Raw genomic sequence first — 19,774 nt, forward strand, 5'->3', positions numbered from 1 at the left:
CGGGCAGGAGATACAGAAGTCTGAGAACACGCACGGACAGACTCAAAAACAGCTTCTTCCCCGCTGTCACCAGACTCCTAAATGACCCTCGTATGGACTGACCTCATTAACACTACACCCTGTCTGGTTCACCCGATGCCGGTGTCATGTAGTCACATTGTGTATTTGATGATTGCCGTATTATGTATTTTCTTCCCACGTACGGAATGAGCTATCCGAGCCACACGCAGAATATTTCTCAAAGTACCTCGTACACGTGACAATAAATCAATCGAATCCAGTCCCTGTATAACCGCTGCTCACTCAGTGAACCACATTTCAATCCCATTAAGCCCCCCTCCACTGTATAACCCTCCCTCAGCCCTACACAGTAACATTCCCTCAATTCTAAACCACACCTCCAATTTATTACGCCCCCCTCAACCCCGTAAGCCCCCCTCCACTGTACAACCACCCCTCATCTCTACACAGCAACATTCCCTCAATCCCTATAACCCTCCTCACTCCCGATAACCCCTCTTGCCCCATTACCCCTCCTGACTGCTACAACCCCTCCCCACTCACTGTGAGACCGCCCCAATGCCCGAGAAGCCCTGCAGAGGGATTTGGATAGGCTAGGTGAATGGGCTAGGGTCTGGCAGATGGAATACAATGTTGACAAGTGTGAGGTTATCCATTTTGGTAGGAATAATAGCAAAAGGGATTATTATTTAAATGATAAAATATTAAAACATGCCGCTGTGCAGAGAGGCCTGGGTGCGCTAGTGCATGAGTCGCAAAAAGTTGGTTTACAGGTGCAGCAGGTGATTAAGAAGGCAAATGGAGTTTTGTCCTTCATTACTAGAGGGATGGAGTTTAAGACTAGGGAGGTTACTCTGCAATTGTATAAGGTGTTAGTGAGGCCACACCTGGAGTATTGTGTTCGGTTTTGGTCTCCTTACTTGAGAAAGGACGTACTGGCGCTGGAGGGTGTGCAGAGGAGATTCACTAGGTTAATCCCAGAGCTGAAGGGGTTGGATTACGAGGAGAGGTTGGGTAGACTGGGACTGTACTCGTTGGAATTTAGAAGGACGAGGGGGATCTTATAGAAACATATAAGATTATGAAGGGAATCGATAGGATAGATGCGGGCAGGTTGTTTCCACTGGCGGGTGAAAGCAGAACTAGGGGGCATAGCCTCAAAATAAGGGGAAGTAGATTTAGGACTGAGTTTAGGAGGAACCTCTTCACCCAAAGGGTTGTGAATCTATGGAATTCCTTGCCCAGTGAAGCAGTAGAGGCTCCTTCATTAAATGTTTTTAAGATAAAGATAGATAGTTTTTTGGAGAATAAAGGGATTAAGGGTTATGGTGTTCGGGCCGGAAAGTGGAGCTGAGTCCACAAAAGATCAGCCATGATCTCATTGAATGGCGGAGCAGGCTCGAGGGGCTGAATGGCCGACTCCTGCTCCTAGTTCTTATGTTCTTATAACGCCTCCTCAAACTACATTGTCCTTTGTCACCCCCACACTATTAACTTCCCCCAATCTCCATAACCCTCCCTCAGTCTCAACTCCACAAAGTGGCAAAGTTAATTGATGAGGGAAGGGCTGTAGATGCCATATACATGGACTTCAGTAAGGCGTTTGATAAGGTTCCCCATGGTAGGCTGATGGAAAAAGTGACGTCGTATGGGGTTCAGGGTGCACTAGCTAGATGGACAGAGAGTAGTGGTGGAAGGGAGTGTCTCAAAATGGAGAAACGTGACCAGTGGTGTTCCACAGGGATCCGTGATCGGACCACTGTTGTTTGTGATATACACACCTGGACGAAGGTGTAGGTGGTCTGGTTAGCAAGTTTGCAGAGCTACTAAGATTGGTGGAGTTGCAGATAGCGAGGGGGGCTGTCAGAGAATACAGCAAAATATAGATAGATTGGAGAGTTGGGCAGAGAAGTGGCAGATGGAGTTCAATCCAGGAAAATGCGAGGTGATGCATTTTGGAAAATCTAATTCAAGAGCGGACTATACGGTCAATGGAAAAGTCCTGGGGGAAATTGATGTACAGAGAGATCTAATTGAGGCATACAAGATGATCAGAGGATTGGATAGGGTGGACAGTGAGAGCCTTTTTCCTTGGACGGTGATGTCTAGCACGAGGGGACATAGCTTTAAATTGAGGGGAGATAGATAGAGGACAGACGTCAGAGGTAGGTTCTTTACTCAGAGAGTAGTAAGGGCGTGGAATGCCCTTCCTGCAACAGTAGTGGACTCGCCAACGCTAAGGGCATTCCAATGGTCATTGGATAGACATACGGACGATAAGGGAATAGTGTAGATGGGCTTTAGAGTGGTTTCACAGGTCGGCGCAACATCGAGGGCCGAAGGGCCTGTACTGCGCTGTAATGTTCTATGTTCTAACCCTAACCCTAACCCTAACCCTAAGGGCATTCAAATGGTCATTGGATAGGCATATGGACAATAAGGGAATAGTGTAGATGGGCTTTAGATTGGTTTCACAGGTCGGCGCAACATCGAGGGCCGAAGGGCCTGTACTGCGCTGTAATGTTCTATGTTCTATCTGGGAGTTCAGGTCCATTGTACCCTGAAGGTGGCTGCGCAGGTCGATAGAGTGGTCAAGAAGGCATACAGCATGCTTGCCTTCATCGGACGGGGTATTGAGTACAAGAGTCGGCAGGTCATGTTACAGATGTATAGGACTTTGGTTAGGCCACATTTGGAATACTGCGTGCAGTTCTGGTCGCCAAGAGCGGGGGTGCCAATTACAGGGGGTCCCGATTTCAAGGTGAGAGGGGGAAAGTTTAAGGGAGATGTGCGGGGAAAGTTTTTGACGCATGATAGCCTCATTCGCAACCCATACGGACTCCCCTCAGCCTCGCTCGATAGCTGTAACGCGACTCTAACTCTCTGCGACCTCTTCCCCGCCCCCCAGAGTTGTTGTCGTGTCCTTACGACGCTCCTAACTCTCTCTCTCTCTGTTGCTCCCAGGCTGTGCGGTAACCGCCTGACCGAGCAGTGCTGCGAGGGATTGGTCAGTGTGCTGCGCGCTAACCCCCAGATGACCAGTCTGGACCTGGGTGACAACAGTGAGCTGGGCGACGACGGGACGGAGAGACTTTGCCTGGGCCTGGAGCAGGGCAAGTTTCAGCTGGAGAGACTGGGGTGAGGATGATCAGGCGGGATGGGGGTCGTTGTGTGTGTGTGGGGGGGGGGGGGGGAGGGGGAGGAGGCCATTCGGCCCATCGAGTCTGCACCGGCTCTTGGAAAGAGCGCCCTACCCAAGGTCAACACCTCCACCCTATCCCCATAACCCAGGAACCCCACCCAACACTAAGGGCAATTTTGGACACTAAGGGCAATTTATCACGGCCAATCCACCTAACCTGTACATCTTTGGACTGTGGGAGGAAACCGGAGCACCCGGAGGAAACCCACGCAGACACGGGGAGGACGTGCAGACTCCGCACAGACAGTGACCCAAGCCGGAATCGAACCTGGGACCCTGGAGCTGCGAAGCAACTGTGCTATCCACAGTGCGACCGTGCTGCCCCCTGGTTAGCGTAGCGTTAGAGTTACAGATAGAGGGCCCAGGACCCCAGACTGGGGGAAGGCAAATCTCTACATCATTCGTCCAACGAGACAGTACCTTGGGGTGGGGGCAGTTTCTCGGGGATTATCCAAAAGGAATGCGGTTTCTGCGACTCAAACTCTTTCCTTCTTCGCCTCCGCGTAGTTTGAGGAACACCAAGCTATCGAGTGCCTCAGGCCGGGTGTTGGCGAGGGCGATCAGCGACAACTGGACCTTAACCCACCTCGACTTGAACGACAATTCCCTGAAAGACGCTGGATTGTTGGAGCTCTGCCAAGTCCTCAAGGATCCCAAATGTCGGATAGAAAGCCTCAGGTAAGTGGGTTTGCGCCGAAATAGTGGGAGGGGGGGCGTGCCGGGGTTTGGAGACTGAGTGAGGGAGGGAGCTCCACTGTATGGAGACGGAGGGAGAGAGGGAGTCCCGGAGTTTGGGGACTGAGGGAGGGAGGGAGTTCCACAGTTTGGAGACGGAGGGAGAGAGGGAGTCGCGGAGTTTGGGGACTGAGGGAGGGAGTCGCGGAGTTTGGAGACTGAGGGAGGGAGTCCCGGAGTGTGGAGACTGAGGGAGGGAGTGTTGGAGTTTGGAGACTGAGGGAGGGAGTGTTGGAGTTTGGAGACTGAGGGAGGGAGTCCCGGAGTTTGGAGACTGAGGGAGGGAGTGTTGGAGTTTGGAGACTGAGGGAGGGAGTGTTGGAGTTTGGAGACTGAGGGATGGAGTCGCGGAGTTTGGAGGCTGAGGGAGGGAGTCCCGGAGTTTGGAGACTGAGGGAGGGAGTCCCGGAGTGTGGAGACTGAGGGAGGTAGTCCCGGAGTTTGGACACTGAGGGAGGGAGTCGCGGAGTTTGGAGACTGAGGGAGGGAGTCCCGGAGTTTGGAGACTGAGGGAGGGAGTCGCGGAGTTTGGAGACTGAGGGAGGGAGTCGCGGAGTTTGGAGACTGAGGGAGGGAGTCCCGGAGTTTGGAGACTGAGGGAGGGAGTCCCGGAGTTTGGAGACTGAGGGAGGGAGTCCAGGAGTTTGGAGACTGAGGGAGGGAGTCCCGGAGTTTGGAGCCTGAGGGAGGGAGTGTTGGAGTTTGGAGACTGAGGGAGGGAGTCACGGAGTTTGGGGACTGAGGGAGGGAGTCCCGCAGTTTGGAGACTGAGGGAGGGAGTCCCGGAGTTTGGGGACTGAGGGAGGGAGTCCCGGAGTTTGGGGACTGAGGGAGGGAGTCCCGGAGTTTGGGGACTGAGGGAGGGAGTCGCGGAGTTTGGAGACTGAGGGAGGGAGTCCCGGAGTTTGGAGACTGAGGGAGGGAATCCCGGAGTTTGGAGACTGAGGGAGGGAGTCGCGGAGTTTGGAGACTGAGGGAGGGAGTCCCGGAGTTTGGAGACTGAGGGAGGGAGTCCCGGAGTTTGGAGACTGAGGGAGGGAGTCCAGGAGTTTGGAGACTGAGGGAGGGAGTCCCGGAGTTTGGAGCCTGAGGGAGGGAGTGTTGGAGTTTGGAGACTGAGGGAGGGAGTCACGGAGTTTGGGGACTGAGGGAGGGAGTCCCGGAGTTTGGGGACTGAGGGAGGGAGTCCCGGAGTTTGGGGACTGAGGGAGGGAGTCCAGGAGTTTGGAGACTGAGGGAGGGAGTCCCGGAGTTTGGAGCCTGAGGGAGGGAGTGTTGGAGTTTGGAGACTGAGGGAGGGAGTCACGGAGTTTGGGGACTGAGGGAGGGAGTCCCGGAGTTTGGAGACTGAGGGAGGGAGTCCCGGAGTTTGGAGCCTGAGGGAGGGAGTGTTGGAGTTTGGAGACTGAGGGAGGGAGTCGCGGAGTTTGGAGACTGAGGGATGGAGTCCCGGAGTTTGGGGACTGAGGGAGGGAGTCCCGGAGTTTGGAGACTGAGGGATGGAGTCCCGGAGTTTGGGGACTGAGGGAGGGAGTCCCGGAGTTTGGAGACTGAGGGAGGGAGTCGCGGAGTTTGGAGACTGAGGGAGGGAGTCGCGGAGTTTGGAGACGGAGGGAGGAAGACCCAGAGTTTGGAGGCGGAGGGAGAGAGGGAGTCCCGGAGTTTGGAGACTGAGGGAGGGAGTCCCGGAGTTTGGAGACTGAGGGAGGGAGTCCCGGAGTTTGGAGACTGAGGGAGAGAGGGAGTCCCGGAGTTTGGAGACTGAGGGAGGGAGTGTTGGAGTTTGGAGACTGAGGGAGGGAGTTCCACAGTTTGGAGACGGAGGGAGGGAGTCCCGGAGTTTGGAGACTGAGGGAGGGAGTCCCGGAGTTGGGAGACTGAGGGAGGGAGTCCCGGAGTTTGGAGACTGAGGGAGGGAGTCGCGGAGTTTGGAGACTGAGGGAGGGAGTCGCAGAGTTTGGAGACTGAGGGAGGGAGTCGCGGAGTTTGGAGACTGAGGGAGGGAGTCCCGGAGTTTGGAGACTGAGGGAGGGAATCCCGGAGTTTGGAGACTGAGGGAGGGAGTCGCGGAGTTTGGAGACTGAGGGAGGGAGTCGTGGAGTTTGGAGACTGAGGGAGGGAATCCCGGAGTTTGGTGACTGAGGGAGGGAGTCGTAGAGTTTGGAGACTGAGGGAGGGAGTCGCAGAGTTTGGAGACTGAGGGAGGGAGTCCCGGAGTTTGGAGACTGAGGGAGGGAGTCCCGGAGTTTAGAGACTGAGGGAGGGAATCCCGGAGTTTGGAGACTGAGGGAGGGAGTCCCGGAGTTTGGAGACTGAGGGAGGGAGTCCTGGAGTTTGGAGACTGAGGGAGGGAGTCCCGGAGTTTGGAGACTGAGGGAGGGAGTCCCGGAGTTTGGAGACTGAGGGAGGGAGTTCCACAGTTTGGAGACGGAGGGAGGGAGTCCCGGAGGTTGGAGACTGAGGGAGGGAGTCGCGGAGTTTGGAGACTGAGGGAGGGAGTCGTGGAGTTTGGAGACTGAGGGAGGGAGTCCCGGAGTTTGGAGATTGAGGGAGGGAGTCGCGGAGTTTGGAGACTGAGGGAGAGAGTCCCGGAGTTTGGAGACTGAGGGAGGGAGTGTTGGAGTTTGGAGACTGAGGGAGGGAGTCCCGGAGTTTGGAGACTGAGGGAGGGAGTCGCGGAGTTTGGCGACTGTGGGAGGGAGTGTTGGAGTTTGGAGACTGAGGGAGGGAGTCCCGGAGTTTGGAGACTGAGGGAGGGAGTCGCGGAGTTTGGAGACTGAGGGAGGGAGTCGCGGAGTTTGGAGACTGAGGGAGGGAGTCCCGGAGTTTGGAGACTGAGGGAGGGAGTCGCGGAGTTTGGAGACTGAGGGAGGGAGTCCCGGAGTTTGGAGACTGAGGGAGGGAGTCGCAGAGTTTGGAGACTGAGGGAGGGAGTCCCGGAGTTTGGAGACTGAGGGAGGGAGTCCCGGAGTTTGGAGACTGAGGGAGGGAGTCCCGGAGTTTGGAGACTGAGGGAGGGAGTCCCGGAGTTTGGAGACTGAGGGAGGGAGTCCCGGAGTTTGGAGACTGAGGGAGGGAGTTCCACAGTTTGGAGACGGAGGGAGGGAGTCGTGGAGTTTGGAGACTGAGGGAGGGAGTCGCGGAGTTTGGAGACTGAGGGAGGGAGTGTTGGAGTTTGGAGACTGAGGGAGGGAGTCGTGGAGTTTGGAGACTGAGGGAGGGAGTCGTAGAGTTTGGAGACTGAGGGAGGGAGTCCCGGAGTTTGGAGACTGAGGGAGGGAGTCGCGGAGTTTGGAGACTGAGGGAGGGAGTTCCACAGTTTGGAGACGGAGGGAGGGAGTCGTGGAGTTTGGAGACTGAGGGAGGGAGTCGCGGAGTTTGGAGACTGAGGGAGGGAGTGTTGGAGTTTGGAGACTGAGGGAGGGAGTCGTGGAGTTTGGAGACTGAGGGAGGGAGTCGCGGAGTTTGGAGACTGAGGGAGGGAGTCCCGGAGTTTGGAGACTGAGGGAGGGAGTCCCGGAGTTTGGAGACTGAGGGAGGGAGTTCCACAGTTTGGAGACGGAGGGAGAGAGGGAGTCCCGGAGTTTGGAGACTGAGGGAGGGAGTCGCGGAGTTTGGAGACTGAGGGAGGGAGGGAGTTTGGAGACTGAGGGAGGGAGTCGTGGAGTTTGGAGACTGAGGGAGGGAGTCCCGGAGTTTGGAGATTGAGGGAGGGAGTCGCGGAGTTTGGAGACTGAGGGAGGGAGTCCCGGAGTTTGGAGACTGAGGGAGGGAGTCGCGGAGTTTGGAGACTGAGGGAGGGAGGGAGTTTGGAGACTGAGGGAGGGAGTCGTGGAGTTTGGAGACTGAGGGAGGGAGTCCCGGAGTTTGGAGATTGAGGGAGGGAGTCGCGGAGTTTGGAGACTGAGGATGGGAGTCCCGGAGTTTGGAGACTGAGGGAGGGAGTCGCGGAGTTTGGAGACTGAGGGAGTCGCGGAGTTTGGAGACTGAGGGAGGGAGTCGCGGAGTTTGGAGACTGAGGGAGGGAGACCCGGAGTTTGGAGACTGAGGGAGGGAGTCGCGGAGTTTGGAGACTGAGGGAGTCGCGGAGTTTGGAGACTGAGGGAGGGAGTCGCGGAGTTTGGAGACTGAGGGAGGGAGTCCCGGAGTTTGGAGACTGAGGGAGGGAGTCGCGGAGTTTGGAGACTGAGGGAGGGAGTCCCGGAGTTTGGAGACTGAGGGAGTGAGTGTTGGAGTTTGGAGACTGAGGGAGGGAGTCCCGGAGTTTGGAGACTGAGGGAGGGAATCCCGGAGTTTGGAGACTGAGGGAGTCCCGGAGTTTGGAGACTGAGGGAGGGAGTCCCGGAGTTTGGAGACTGAGGGAGGGAGTCGCGGAGTTTGGAGACTGAGGGAGGGAGTCCCGGAGTTTGGAGACTGAGGGAGTGAGTGTTGGAGTTTGGAGACTGAGGGAGGGAGTCCCGGAGTTTGGAGACTGAGGGAGGGAGTCGCGGAGTTTGGAGGCTTAGGGAGGGAGTCGCGGAGTTTGGAGATTGAGGGAGGGAGTCGCGGAGTTTGGAGATTGAGAGAGGGAGTCGCGGAGTTTGGAGATTGAGGGAGGGAGTTCCACAGTTTGGAGATTGAGGGAGGGAGTCCCGGAGTTTGGAGACTGAGGGAGGGAGTTCCACAGTTTGGAGACTGAGGGAGGGAGTCCCGGAGTTTGGGGACTGAGGGAGGGAGTCCCGGAGTTTGGAGACTGAGGATGGGAGTCCCGGAGTTTGGAGACTGAGGGAGGGAGTCCCGGAGTTTGGAGACTGAGGGAGGGAGTCCCGGAGTTTGGAGACTGAGGGAGGGAGTCCCGGAGTTTGGAGACTGAGGGAGGGAGTCCCGGAGTTTGGAGACTGAGGGAGGGAGTCCCGGAGTTTGGAGACTGAGGGAGGGAGTCGCGGAGTTTGGAGACTGAGGGAGGAAGTGTTGGAGTTTGGAGACTGAGGGAGGGAGTCCCGGAGTTTGGAGACTGAGGGAGGGAGTCGCGGAGTTTGGAGACTGAGGGAGAGAGTCGCGGAGTTTGGAGACTGAGGGAGGGTGTGTTGGAGTTTGGAGACTGAGGGAGGGAGTGTTGGAGTTTGGAGACTGAGGGAGGGAGTCCTGGAGTTTGGAGACTGAGGGAGGGAGTCGCGGAGTTTGGAGACTGAGGGAGAGAGTCGCGGAGTTTGGAGACTGAGGGAGGGAGTTCCACAGTTTGGAGACTGAGGGAGGGAGTCGCGGAGTTTGGGGACTGAGGGAGGGAGTCCCGGAGTTTGGGGACTGAGGGAGGGAGTCGCGGAGTTTGGAGACTGAGGGAGGGAGTCGCGGAGTTTGGGGACTGAGGGAGGGAGTCCCGGAGTTTGGAGACTGAGGGAGGGAGTGTTGGAGTTTGGAGACTGAGGGAGGGAGTCGCGGAGTTTGGAGACTGAGGGAGGGAGTCCCGGAGTTTGGAGACTGAGGGAGGGAGTCCCGGAGTTTGGAGACTGAGGGAGGGAGTCCCAGAGTTTGGAGATTGAGGGAGGGAGTCCCGGAGTTTGGATACTGAGGGAGGGAGTCGCGGAGTTTGGAGATTGAGGGAGGGAGTCCCGGAGTTTGGAGATTGAGGGAGGGGGTCCCGGAGTTTGGAGACTGAGGGAGGGAGTCCCGGAGTTTGGGGACTGAGGGAGGGAGTCGCGGAGTTTGGAGACTGAGGGAGGGAGTCCCGGAGTTTGGGGACTGAGGGAGGGAGTCCCGGAGTTTGGGGACTGAGGGAGGGAGTCCCGGAGTTTGGAGACTAACCCTAACCCTAACCCTAACCCTAACCCTAACCCTAACCCTAACCCTAACCCTAACCCCGTCATCCGATCGGCGATTGTCACGTCCCGACCTTTTTCAGACCCTGTCCCTTTTCCTGCCTCCATTGCGGGCCCCCCCCCCCCCCCCGCCCCTCCGCAGGTTGGAGTCCAATCGGCTGACGAAGGGGTGCTGCGACGAGTTCGGCTCGGCCCTGGGTCGCAACCGGACGGTGAGGGAACTTTCCCTGAGCTTCAACGACCTGGAGGATTCGGGGCTGCAGGCGCTCGCGGAGAAGATGGCAATTCGCGACTGCCAGCTGCACACGCTCAAGTGAGTTATCGCGCGCGAGGAAAAAACCAACCTCTCCTCAGGGAATCGCAGAATTTACGGCGCAGACCGAGGCCGTTCGGCCCATCGAGGCTGCGCCGGCTCTTGGAAAGAGCGCCCGACCCGAGCCCCACCGCCCCCCACCCCATCCCCACACCCCAGTCACCCCCACCCAACACCCAGGGCAACGTGGGACGCGAGGGGCAAAATATCGCGGCCAATCCACCTGGGAATTGTAGGGGCTGGAGGAGGTGACAGAGATAGGGAGGGAGGGAGGGATTTGAACAGGAGGATGAGAATTGTAGGGGCTGGAGGAGGTGACAGAGATAGGGAGGGAGGGAGGGAGGGATTTGAACAGGAGGATGAGAATTGTAGGGGCTGGAGGAGGTTACAGAGATAGGGAGGGAGGGAGGGATTTGAACAGGAGGATGGGAATTGTAGGGGCTGGAGGAGGTTACAGAGATAGGGAGGGAGGGGAGCGATTTGAACAGGAGGATGAGAATTGTAGGGGCTGGAGGAGGTTACAGAGATAGGGAGGGAGGGAGGGATTTGAAGAGGATGAGAATTGTCGGGGCTGGAGGAGGTTACAGAGATATGGAGGGAGGGAGCGAGGGAGGGATTTGAACAGGAGGATGGGAATTGTAGGGGCTGGAGGAGGTTACAGAGATAGGGAGGGAGGGAGGGATTTGAACAGGAGGATGAGAATTGTAGGGGCTGGAGGAGGTGACAGAGATAGGGAGGGAGGGAGGGATTTGAAGAGGAGGATGGGAATTGTAGGGGCTGGAGGAGGTTACAGAGATAGGGAGGGAGGGAGGGATTTGAACAGGAGGATGAGAATTGTAGGGGCTGGAGGAGGTTACAGAGATAGGGAGGGGGGCGAGGGAGGGATTTGAACAGGAGGATGGGAATTGTAGGGGCTGGTGGAGGTTACAGAAATAGGGAGGGAGGTGGGGATTTGAAGAGGTGGATGGGTATTGTAGGGGCTGGAGGAGGTTACAGAGATAGGGAGGAAGGGGGGGCGAGGGAGGGATTTGAAGAGGAGGATGGGTATTGTAGGGGCTGGAGGAGGTTACAGAGATAGGGAGGGAGGGGGCGAAGGAGGGATTTGAACAGGAGGATGGGAATTGTAGGGGCTGGGGGAGGTTACAGAGATAGGGAGGGAGGGAGGGATTTGAACAGGAGGATGAGAATTGTAGAGGCTGGAGGAGGTTACAGAGATAGGGAGGGAAGGAGCGAGGGAGGGATTTGAACAGGAGGATGAGAATTGTAGGGGCTGGAGGAGGTTACAGAGATAGGGAGGGAGGGGGGCGAGGGAGGGATTTGAACAGGAGGATGAGAATTGTAGGGGCTGGAGGAGGTTACAGAGATAGGGAGGGAGGGATTTGAACAGGAGGATGAGAATTGTAGGGGCTGGAGGAGGTGACAGAGATAGGGAGGGAGGGAGGGATTTGAACAGGAGGATGGGAATTGTAGGGGCTGGAGGAGGTTACAGAGATAGGGAGGGAGGGAGGGATTTGAACAGGAGGATGGGTATTGTAGGGGCTGGAGAAGGTTACAGAGATAGGGAGGGAGGGGGCGAAGGAGGGATTTGTACAGGAGGATGAGAATTGTAGGGGCTGGAGGAGGTTACAGAGATAGGGAGGGAGGGATTTGAACAGGAGGATGGGAATTGTAGGGGCCTGAGGAGGTTACAGAGATAGGGAGGGAGGGAGCGAGGGAGGGATTTGAACAGGAGGATGAGAATTGTAGGGGCTGGAGGAGGTTACAGAGATAGGGAGGGAGGGATTTGAAGAGGAGGATGGGGATTGTAGGGGCTGGAGGAGGTTACAGAGATAGGGAGGGAGCGAGGGAGGGATTTGAACAGGAGGATGGGAATTGTAGGGGCTGGAGGAGGTTACAGAGATAGGGAGGGAGGGATTTGAACAGGAGGATGAGAATTGTAGGGTCTGGAGGAGGTTACAGAGATAGGGAGGGAGGGGGCGAGGGAGGAATTTGAACAGGAGGATGGGAATTGTAGGGGCTGGAGGAGGTTACAGAGATAGGGAGGGAGGGATTTGAAGAGGAGGATGGGGATTGTAGGGGCTGGAGGAGGTTACAGAGATAGGGAGGGAGCGAGGGAGGGATTTGAACAGGAGGATGAGAATTGTAGGGGCTGGAAGAGGTTACAGAGATAGGGAGGGAGGGGGCGAGGGAGGGATTTGAACAGGAGGATGAGAATTTTAAGGGGCTGGAGGAGGTTACAGAGATAGGGTGTGAGCGAGGGAGGGATTTGAAGAGGAGGATGGGGATTGTAGGGGCTGGAGGAGGTTACAGAGATAGGGAGGGATGGGGGGATTTGAAGAGGTGGATGGGTATTGTAGGGGCTGGAGGAGGTTACAGAGATAGGGAGGGAGGGGGGCGAGGGGGGATTTGAACAGGAGGATGGGAATTGTAGGGGCTGGAGGAGGTTACAGAGATAGGGAGCGAGGGAGGGATATGAAGAGGAGGATGGGGATTGTAGGGGCTGGAGGAGGTTACAGAGATAGGGAGCGAGGGAGGGATATGAAGAGGAGGATGGGGATTGTAGGGGCTGGAGGAGGTTACAGAGAGAGGGAGGGATGGGGGGATTTGAAGAGGAGGATGGGGATTGTAGGGGCTGGAGGAGGTTACAGAGATAGGGAGGGATGGGGGATTTGAAGAGGTGGATGGGTATTGTAGGGGCTGGAGGAGGTTACAGAGATAGGGAGGGATGGGGGGATTTGAAGAGGAGGATGGGGATTGTAGGGACTGGAGGAGGTTACAGAGATAGGGAGGGAGGGGGGATTTGAAGAGGTGGATGGGTATTGTAGGGGCTGGAGGAGGTTACAGAGATAGGGAGGGATGGGGTTTTGAAGAGGTGGATGGGTATTGTAGGGGCTGGAGGAGGTTACAGAGATAGGGAGGGATGGGGGATTTGAAGAGGTGGATGGGTATTGTAGGGGCTGGAGGAGGTTACAGAGATAGGGAGGGATGGGGGGATTTGAAGAGGAGGATGGGGATTGTAGGGACTGGAGGAGGTTACAGAGATAGGGAGGGATGGGGTTTTGAAGAGGTGGATGGGTATTGTAGGGGCTGGAGGAGGTTACAGAGATAGGGAGGATGTCTCGAGTTCTAACACCTGGATGATGTAACCTCTGTCGGCAGGTTGAGTGGATCCGAGTTGACGGAAGTCTCCGGAAGAGCCCTGTCGGGCATCCTGCGGGACAATCCCACCCTGAGGAACATTGACCTCAGCAACAACGAGCTGAAGGACGAGGGCCTGAGGCTGATCTTCCAGGCCCTGGAGGAGGCGGAGGTGCAGGTGGAAAAGCTGTGGTGAGTCGGTCGAGGAACTGGAGGCTCCGCTCCAAGTCGAGGAGGGCCGGCCCGCTTCCTCCTTCAGGCCTCATCTCTGAGGGACAATCTGAGGGAGAACCGAGGCCTCCTACACTCGGCCGGGGGCCGAGGGCCTCTTTCTCAGGCAACCTCAGCTGTCCAACTACCAGCTCACGGTCAACGTGGACATTGGCCAAACTCAGTGTCCCTCAGTGTCCCCTCCCTCAGTGTCCCCTCAGTCTCCCCTCAGTGTCCCTCAGTGTCCCCTCAGTGTCCCCTCAGTGTCCCCTCAGTCTCCCCTCAGTCTCCCCTCAGTGTCCCCTCAGTCTCCCCTCAGTCTCCCCTCAGTGTCCCCTCAGTGTCCCCTCAGTGTCCCCTCAGTGTCCCCTCAGTGTCCCTCAGTGTCCCTCAGTGTCCCCTCAGTGTCCCCTCAGTCTCCCCTCAGTCTCCCCTCAGTGTCCCCTCAGTCTCCCCTCAGTGTCCCCTCAGTCTCCCCTCAGTCTCCCCTCAGTGTCCCCTCAGTGTCCCCTCAGTGTCCCCTCAGTCTCCCCTCAGTCTCCCCTCAGTGTCCCCTCAGTCTACCCTCAGTGTCCCCTCAGTGTCCCCTCCCTCAGTGTCCCCTCAGTGTCCCCTCAGTGTCCCCTCAGTCTCCCCTCAGTGTCCCCTCAGTGTCCCCTCAGTGTCCCCTCAGTGTCCCCTCAGTCTCCCCTCAGTGTCCCCTCAGTCTCCCCTCAGTGTCCCCTCAGTGTCCCCTCAGTCTCCCCTCAGTGTCCCCTCAGTGTCCCCTCAGTCTCTCCTCAGTGTCCCCTCAGTGTCCCCTCAGTCTCCCCTCAGTCTCCCCTCAGTGTCCCCTCAGTGTCCCCTCAGTCTCCCCTCAGTCTCCCCTCAGTGTCTCCTCAGTCTCCCCTCAGTCTCCCCTCAGTGTCCCCTCAGTGTCCCCTCAGTCTCCCCTCAGTGTCCCCCTCAGTCTCCCCTCAGTCTCCCCTCAGTGTCCCCTCAGTGTCCCCCTCAGTCTCCCCTCAGTCTCCCCTCAGTGTCCCCTCAGTGTCCCCTCCCTCAGTCTCCCCTCAGTGTCCCCTCAGTGTCCCCTCAGTGTCCCCTCAGTGTCCCCTCAGTCTCCCCTCAGTGTCCCCTCAGTGTCCCCTCAGTCTCCCCTCAGTCTCCCCTCAGTGTCTCCTCAGTCTCCCCTCAGTCTCCCCTCAGTGTCCCCTCAGTGTCCCCTCAGTCTCCCCTCAGTCTCCCCTCAGTCTCCCCTCAGTGTCCCCTCAGTCTCCCCTCAGTGTCCCCTCAGTGTCCCCTCAGTGTCCCCTCCCTCAGTGTCCCCTCAGTGTCCCCTCAGTGTCCCCTCAGTCTCCCCTCAGTCTCCCCTCAGTGTCCCCTCAGTGTCCCCTCAGTCTCCCCTCAGTCTCCCCTCAGTCTCCCCTCAGTGTCCCCTCAGTTTCTCCTCAGTGTCCCCTCAGTGTCCCCTCAGTGTCCCCTCAGTGTCCCCTCAGTGTCCCCTCAGTGTCCCCTCAGTCTCCCCTCAGTGTCCCCTCAGTGTCCCCTCAGTGTCCCCTCCCTCAGTGTCCCCTCAGTGTCCCCTCAGTGTCCCCTCAGTCTCCCCTCAGTCTCCCCTCAGTGTCCCCTCAGTGTCCCCTCAGTCTCCCCTCAGTCTCCCCTCAGTCTCCCCTCAGTCTCCCCTCAGTGTCCCCTCAGTGTCCCCTCAGTGTCCCCTCAGTCTCCCCTCAGTCTCCCCTCTGTGTCCCCTCAGTCTCCCCTCAGTGTCCCCTCAGTGTCCCTTCAGTGTCCCCTCAGTCTCCCCTCAGTGTCCCCTCAGTCTCCCCTCAGTGTCCCCTCCCTCAGTCTCCCCTCAGTGTCCCCTCAGTCTCCCCTCAGTGTCCCCTCCCTCAGTCTCCCCTCAGTGTCCCCTCAGTCTCCCCTCAGTGTCCCCTCAGTGTCCCCTCAATGTCCCCTCAGTCTCCCCTCAGTCTCCCCTCAGTGTCCCCTCAGTGTCCCCTCAGTCTCCCCTCAGTGTCCCCTCAGTGTCCCCTCAGTGTCCCTCAGTGTCCCCTCAGTGTCCCCTCAGTCTCCCCTCAGTCTCCCCTCAGTGTCCCCTCAGTGTCCCCTCAGTGTCCCCTCAGTCTCCCCTCAGTGTCCCCTCAGTGTCCCCTCAGTCTCCCCTCAGTGTCCCCTCCCTCAGTCTCCCCTCAGTGTCCCCTCAGAGTCCCCTCAGTGTCCCCTCAGTGTCCCCTCAGTCTCCCCTCAGTGTCCCCTCAGTGTCCCCTCAGTGTCCCCTCAGTCTCCCCTCAGTGTCCCCTCAGTGTCCCCTCAGTCTCCCCTCAGTGTCCCCTCAGTGTCCCCTCAGTGTCCCCTCAGTGTCCCCTCCCTCAGTGTCCCCACCCTCAGTGTCCCCTCAGTCTCCCCTCAGTGTCCCTCAGTGTCCCCTCCCTCAGTGTCCCCACCCTCAGTGTCCCCTCAGTCTCCCCTCAGTGTCCCCTCAGTGTCCCCTCAGTCTCCCCTCAGTGTCCCCTCCCTCAGTGTCCCCTCAGTGTCCCCTCAGTCTCCCCTCAGTGTCCCCTCAGTGTCCCCTCAGTGTCCCCTCAGTCTCCCCTCAGTGTCCCCTCAGTGTCCCCTCAGTGTCCCCTCAGTCTCCCCTCAGTCTCCCCTCAGTGTCCCCTCAGTGTCCCCTCAGTCTCCCCTCAGTCTCCCCTCAGTCTCCCCTCAGTGTCCCCTCCCTCAGTCTCCCGTCAGTGTCCCCTCAGTCTCCCCTCAGTCTCCCCTCAGTTTCCCCTCAGTGTCCCCTCAGTGTCCCCTCAGTCTCCCCTCAGTCTCCCCTCAGTCTCCCCTCAGTCTCCCCTCAGTGTCCCCTCCCTCAGTCTCCCCTCAGTGTCCCCTCAGTGTCCCCTCAGTGTCCCCTCAGTGTCCCCTCAGTCTCCCCTCAGTGTCCCCTCAGTCTCCCCTCAGTGTCCCCTCAGTGTCCCCTCAGCGTCCCCTCCCCTCAGTGTCCCCTCAGTGTCCCCTCAGTCTCCCCTCAGTGTCCCCTCAGTCTCACCTCAGTCTTCCCTCAGTGTCCCCTCAGTCTCCCCTCAGTCTCCCCTCAGTGTCCCCTCAGTGTCCCCTCAGTCTCCCCTCAGTGTCCCCTCAGTCTCCCCTCAGTCTCCCCTCAGTGTCCCCTCAGTGTCCCCTCAGTGTCCCCTCAGTCTCCCCTGAGTGTCCCCTCAGTGTCCCCTCAGTGTCCCCTCAGTCTCCCCTCAGTGTCCCCTCAGTGTCCCCTCAGTCTCCCCTCAGTGTCCCCTCAGTGTCCCCTCAGTGACCCCTCAGTCTCCCCTCAGTGTCCCCTCAGTCTCCCCTCAGTGTCCCCTCAGTCTCCCCTCAGTCTCCCCTCAGTGTCCCCTCAGTCTCCCCTCAGTGTCCCCTCAGTCTCCCCTCAGTGTCCCCTCAGTGTCCCCTCAGTGTCCCCTCAGTCTCCCCTCAGTGTCCCCTCAGTGTCCCCTCAGTGTCCCCTCAGTATCCCCTCAGTCTCCCCTCAGTGTCCCCTCAGTGTCCCCTCAGTGTCCCCTCAGTCTCCCCTCAGTGTCCCCTCAGTGTCCCCTCAGTCTCCCCTCAGTGTCCCCTCAGTGTCCCCTCAGTGTCCCCTCAATGTCCCCTCAGTCTCCCCTCAGTGTCCCCTCAGTGTCCCCTCAGTGTCCCCTCAGTGTCCCCTCAGTCTCCCCTCAGTGTCCCCTCAGTGTCCCCTCAGTGTCCCCTCAGTCTCCCCTCAGTGTCCCCTCAGTGTCCCCTCAGTCTCCCCTCAGTCTCCCCTCAGTGTCCCCTCAGTCTCCCCTCAGTCTCCCCTCAGTGTCCCCTCAGTATCCCCTCAGTGTCCCCTCAGTGTCCCCTCAGTGTCCCCTCAGTGTCCCCTCCCTCAGTCTCCCCTCAGTGTCCGCTCAGTCTCCCCTCAGTCTCCCCTCAGTGTCCCCTCAGTGTCCCCTCAGTGTCCCCTCAGTGTCCCCTCCCTCAGTCTCCCCTCAGTGTCCCCTCAGTCTCCCCTCAGTGTCCCCTCAGTCTCCCCTCAGTCTCCCCTCAGTCTCCCCTCAGTGTCCCCTCAGTCTCCCCTCAGTGTCCCCTCAGTCTCCCCTCAGTGTCCCCTCCCTCAGTCTCCCCTCAGTGTCCCCTCAGTGTCCCCTCAGTGTCCCCTCAGTGTCCCCTCCCTCAGTCTCCCCTCAGTGTCCCCTCAGTGTCCCCTCAGTGTCCCCTCAGTCTCCCCTCAGTTTCCCCTCAGTCTCCCCTCAGTCTCCCCTCAGTGTCCCCTCAGTGTCCCCTCAATGTCCCCTCAGTGTCCCCTCAGTGTCCCCTCAGTGTCCCCTCAGTCTCCCCTCAGTGTCCCCTCAGTGTCCCCTGTGTCCCCTCAGTGTCCCCTCCCTCAGTGTCCCCTCAGTGTCCCCTCAGTGTCCCCTCAGTCTCCCCTCAGTCTCCCCTCAGTGTCCCCTCAGTCTCCCCTCAGTGTCCCCTCAGTGTCCCCTCCCTCAGTGTCCCCTCAATGTCCCCTCAGTCTCCCCTCAGTGTCCCCTCAGTGTCCCCTCAGTGTCCCCTCAATGTCCCCTCAGTCTCCCCTCAGTGTCCCCTCAGTGTCCCCTCAGTCTCCCCTCAGTGTCCCCTCAGTGTCCCCTCCCTCAGTGTCCCCTCAGTGTCCCCTCAGTCTCCCCTCAGTCTCCCCTCAGTGTCCCCTCAGTGTCCCCTGTGTCCCCTCAGTGTCCCCTCCCTCAGTGTCCCCTCAGTGTCCCCTCAGTGTCCCCTCCCTCAGTGTCCCCTCAGTGTCCCCTCAGTGTCCCCTCAGTCTCCCCTCAGTGTCCCCTCCCTTAGTGTCCCCTCAGTCTCCCCTCAGTGTCCCCTCAGTGTCCCCTCAGTGTCCCCTCAGTGTCCCCTCCCTCAGTGTCCCCTCAGTGTCCCCTCAGTCTCCCCTCAGTCTCCCCTCAGTGTCCCCTCAGTGTCCCCTCAGTGTCCCCTCAGTCTCCCCTCAGTGTCCCCTCAGTGTCCCCTCAGTCTCCCCTCAGTGTCCCCTCAGTCTCCCCTCAGTGTCCCCTCAGTGTCCCCTCAGTGTCCCCTCAGTGTCCCCTCAGTGTCCCCTCAGTCTCCCCTCAGTCTCCCCTCAGTCTCCCCTCAGTGTCCCCTCAGTCTCCCCTCAGTCTCCCCTCAGTCTCCCCTCAGTGTCCCCTCAGTTTCCCCTCAGTCTCCCCTCAGTGTCCCCTCAGTCTCCCCTCAGTGTCCCCTCAGTCTCACCTCAGTGTCCCCTCAGTGTCCCCTCAGTGTCCCCTCAGTCTCCCCTCAGTGTCCCCTCAGTGTCCCCTCAGTGTCCCTCAGTGTCCCCTCAGTCTCCCCTCAGTGTCCCCTCAGTGTCCCCTCATTGTCCCCTCCCTCAGTGTCCCCTCAGTGTCCCCTGAGTGTCCCCTCAGTGTCCCCTCAGTCTCCCCTCAGTGTCCCCTCAGTGTCCCCTCAGTGTCCCCTCAGTCTCCCCTCAGTGTCCCCTCAGTGTCCCCTCCCTCAGTCTCCCCTCAGTGTCCCCTCAGTGTCCCCTCAGTCTCCCCTCAGTCTCCCCTCAGTGTCCCCTCAGTCTCCCCTCAGTGTCCCCTCAGTGTCCCCTCAGTGTCCCCTCAGTCTCCCCTCAGTGTCCCCTCAGTGTCCCCTCCCTCAGTCTCCCCTCAGTGTCCCCTCAGTCTCCGCTCAGTCTCCCCTCAGTCTCCCCTCAGTGTCCCCTCAGTGTCCCCTCAGTGTCCCCTCAGTCTCCCCTCAGTGTCCCCTCAGTCTCCCCTCAGTGTCCCCTCAGTCTCCCCTCAGTCTCCCCTCAGTGTCCCCTCAGTGTCCCCTCAGTGTCCCCTCAGTCTCCCCTCAGTGTCCCCTCAGTGTCCCCTCAGTGTACTCTCAGTGTCCCCTCAGTGTCCCCTCAGTGTCCCCTCAGTGTCCCCTCAGTCTCCCCTCAGTGTCCCCTCAGTGTCCCCTCAGTGTCCCCTCCCTCAGTGTCCCCTCAGTGTCCCCTCAGTGTCCCCTCAGTGTCCCCTCAGTCTCCCCTCAGTGTCCCCTCAGTCTCCCCTCAGTGTCCCCTCAGTGTCCCCTCAGTCTCCCCTCAGTGTCCCCTCAGTGTCCCCTCAGTCTCCCCTCAGTGTCCCCTCAGTCTCCCCTCAGTGTCCCCTCAGTCTCCCCTCCCTCAGTGTCCCCTCCCTCAGTGACCCCTCAGTGTCCCCTCAGTCTCCCCTCAGTGTCCCCTCAGTCTCCCCTCAGTGTCCCCTCAGTGTCCCCTCAGTCTCCCCTCAGTGTCCCCTCCCTCAGTGTCCCCTCAGTGTCCCCGCAGTGTCCCCTCAGTGTCCCCTCAGTCTCCCCTCAGTGTCCCCTCAGTCCCCCCTCAGTGTCCCCTCAGTGTCCCCT

At 58.9% G+C, this 19,774-nt stretch overlaps 1 protein-coding gene across 1 annotated transcript in view; it reads left to right on the forward strand.

Moving 5' to 3' along the window:
• Nucleotides 1-19,774, forward strand: part of LOC140399649 (NACHT, LRR and PYD domains-containing protein 12-like) — a 186,412-nt gene that overhangs the window by 106,440 nt on the left and 60,198 nt on the right. The window contains exons 9-12 of the mRNA XM_072489191.1: nt 2,986-3,159; nt 3,731-3,901; nt 9,896-10,066; nt 13,226-13,396. Coding sequence (XP_072345292.1) covers nt 2,986-3,159; nt 3,731-3,901; nt 9,896-10,066; nt 13,226-13,396 — 687 coding nt within the window. The remainder of the gene's footprint in view (nt 1-2,985; nt 3,160-3,730; nt 3,902-9,895; nt 10,067-13,225; nt 13,397-19,774) is intronic.

This window comes from Scyliorhinus torazame, chromosome 23, assembly GCF_047496885.1.
Source record: "Scyliorhinus torazame isolate Kashiwa2021f chromosome 23, sScyTor2.1, whole genome shotgun sequence".
Lineage (NCBI taxonomy): Eukaryota > Metazoa > Chordata > Chondrichthyes > Carcharhiniformes > Scyliorhinidae > Scyliorhinus > Scyliorhinus torazame.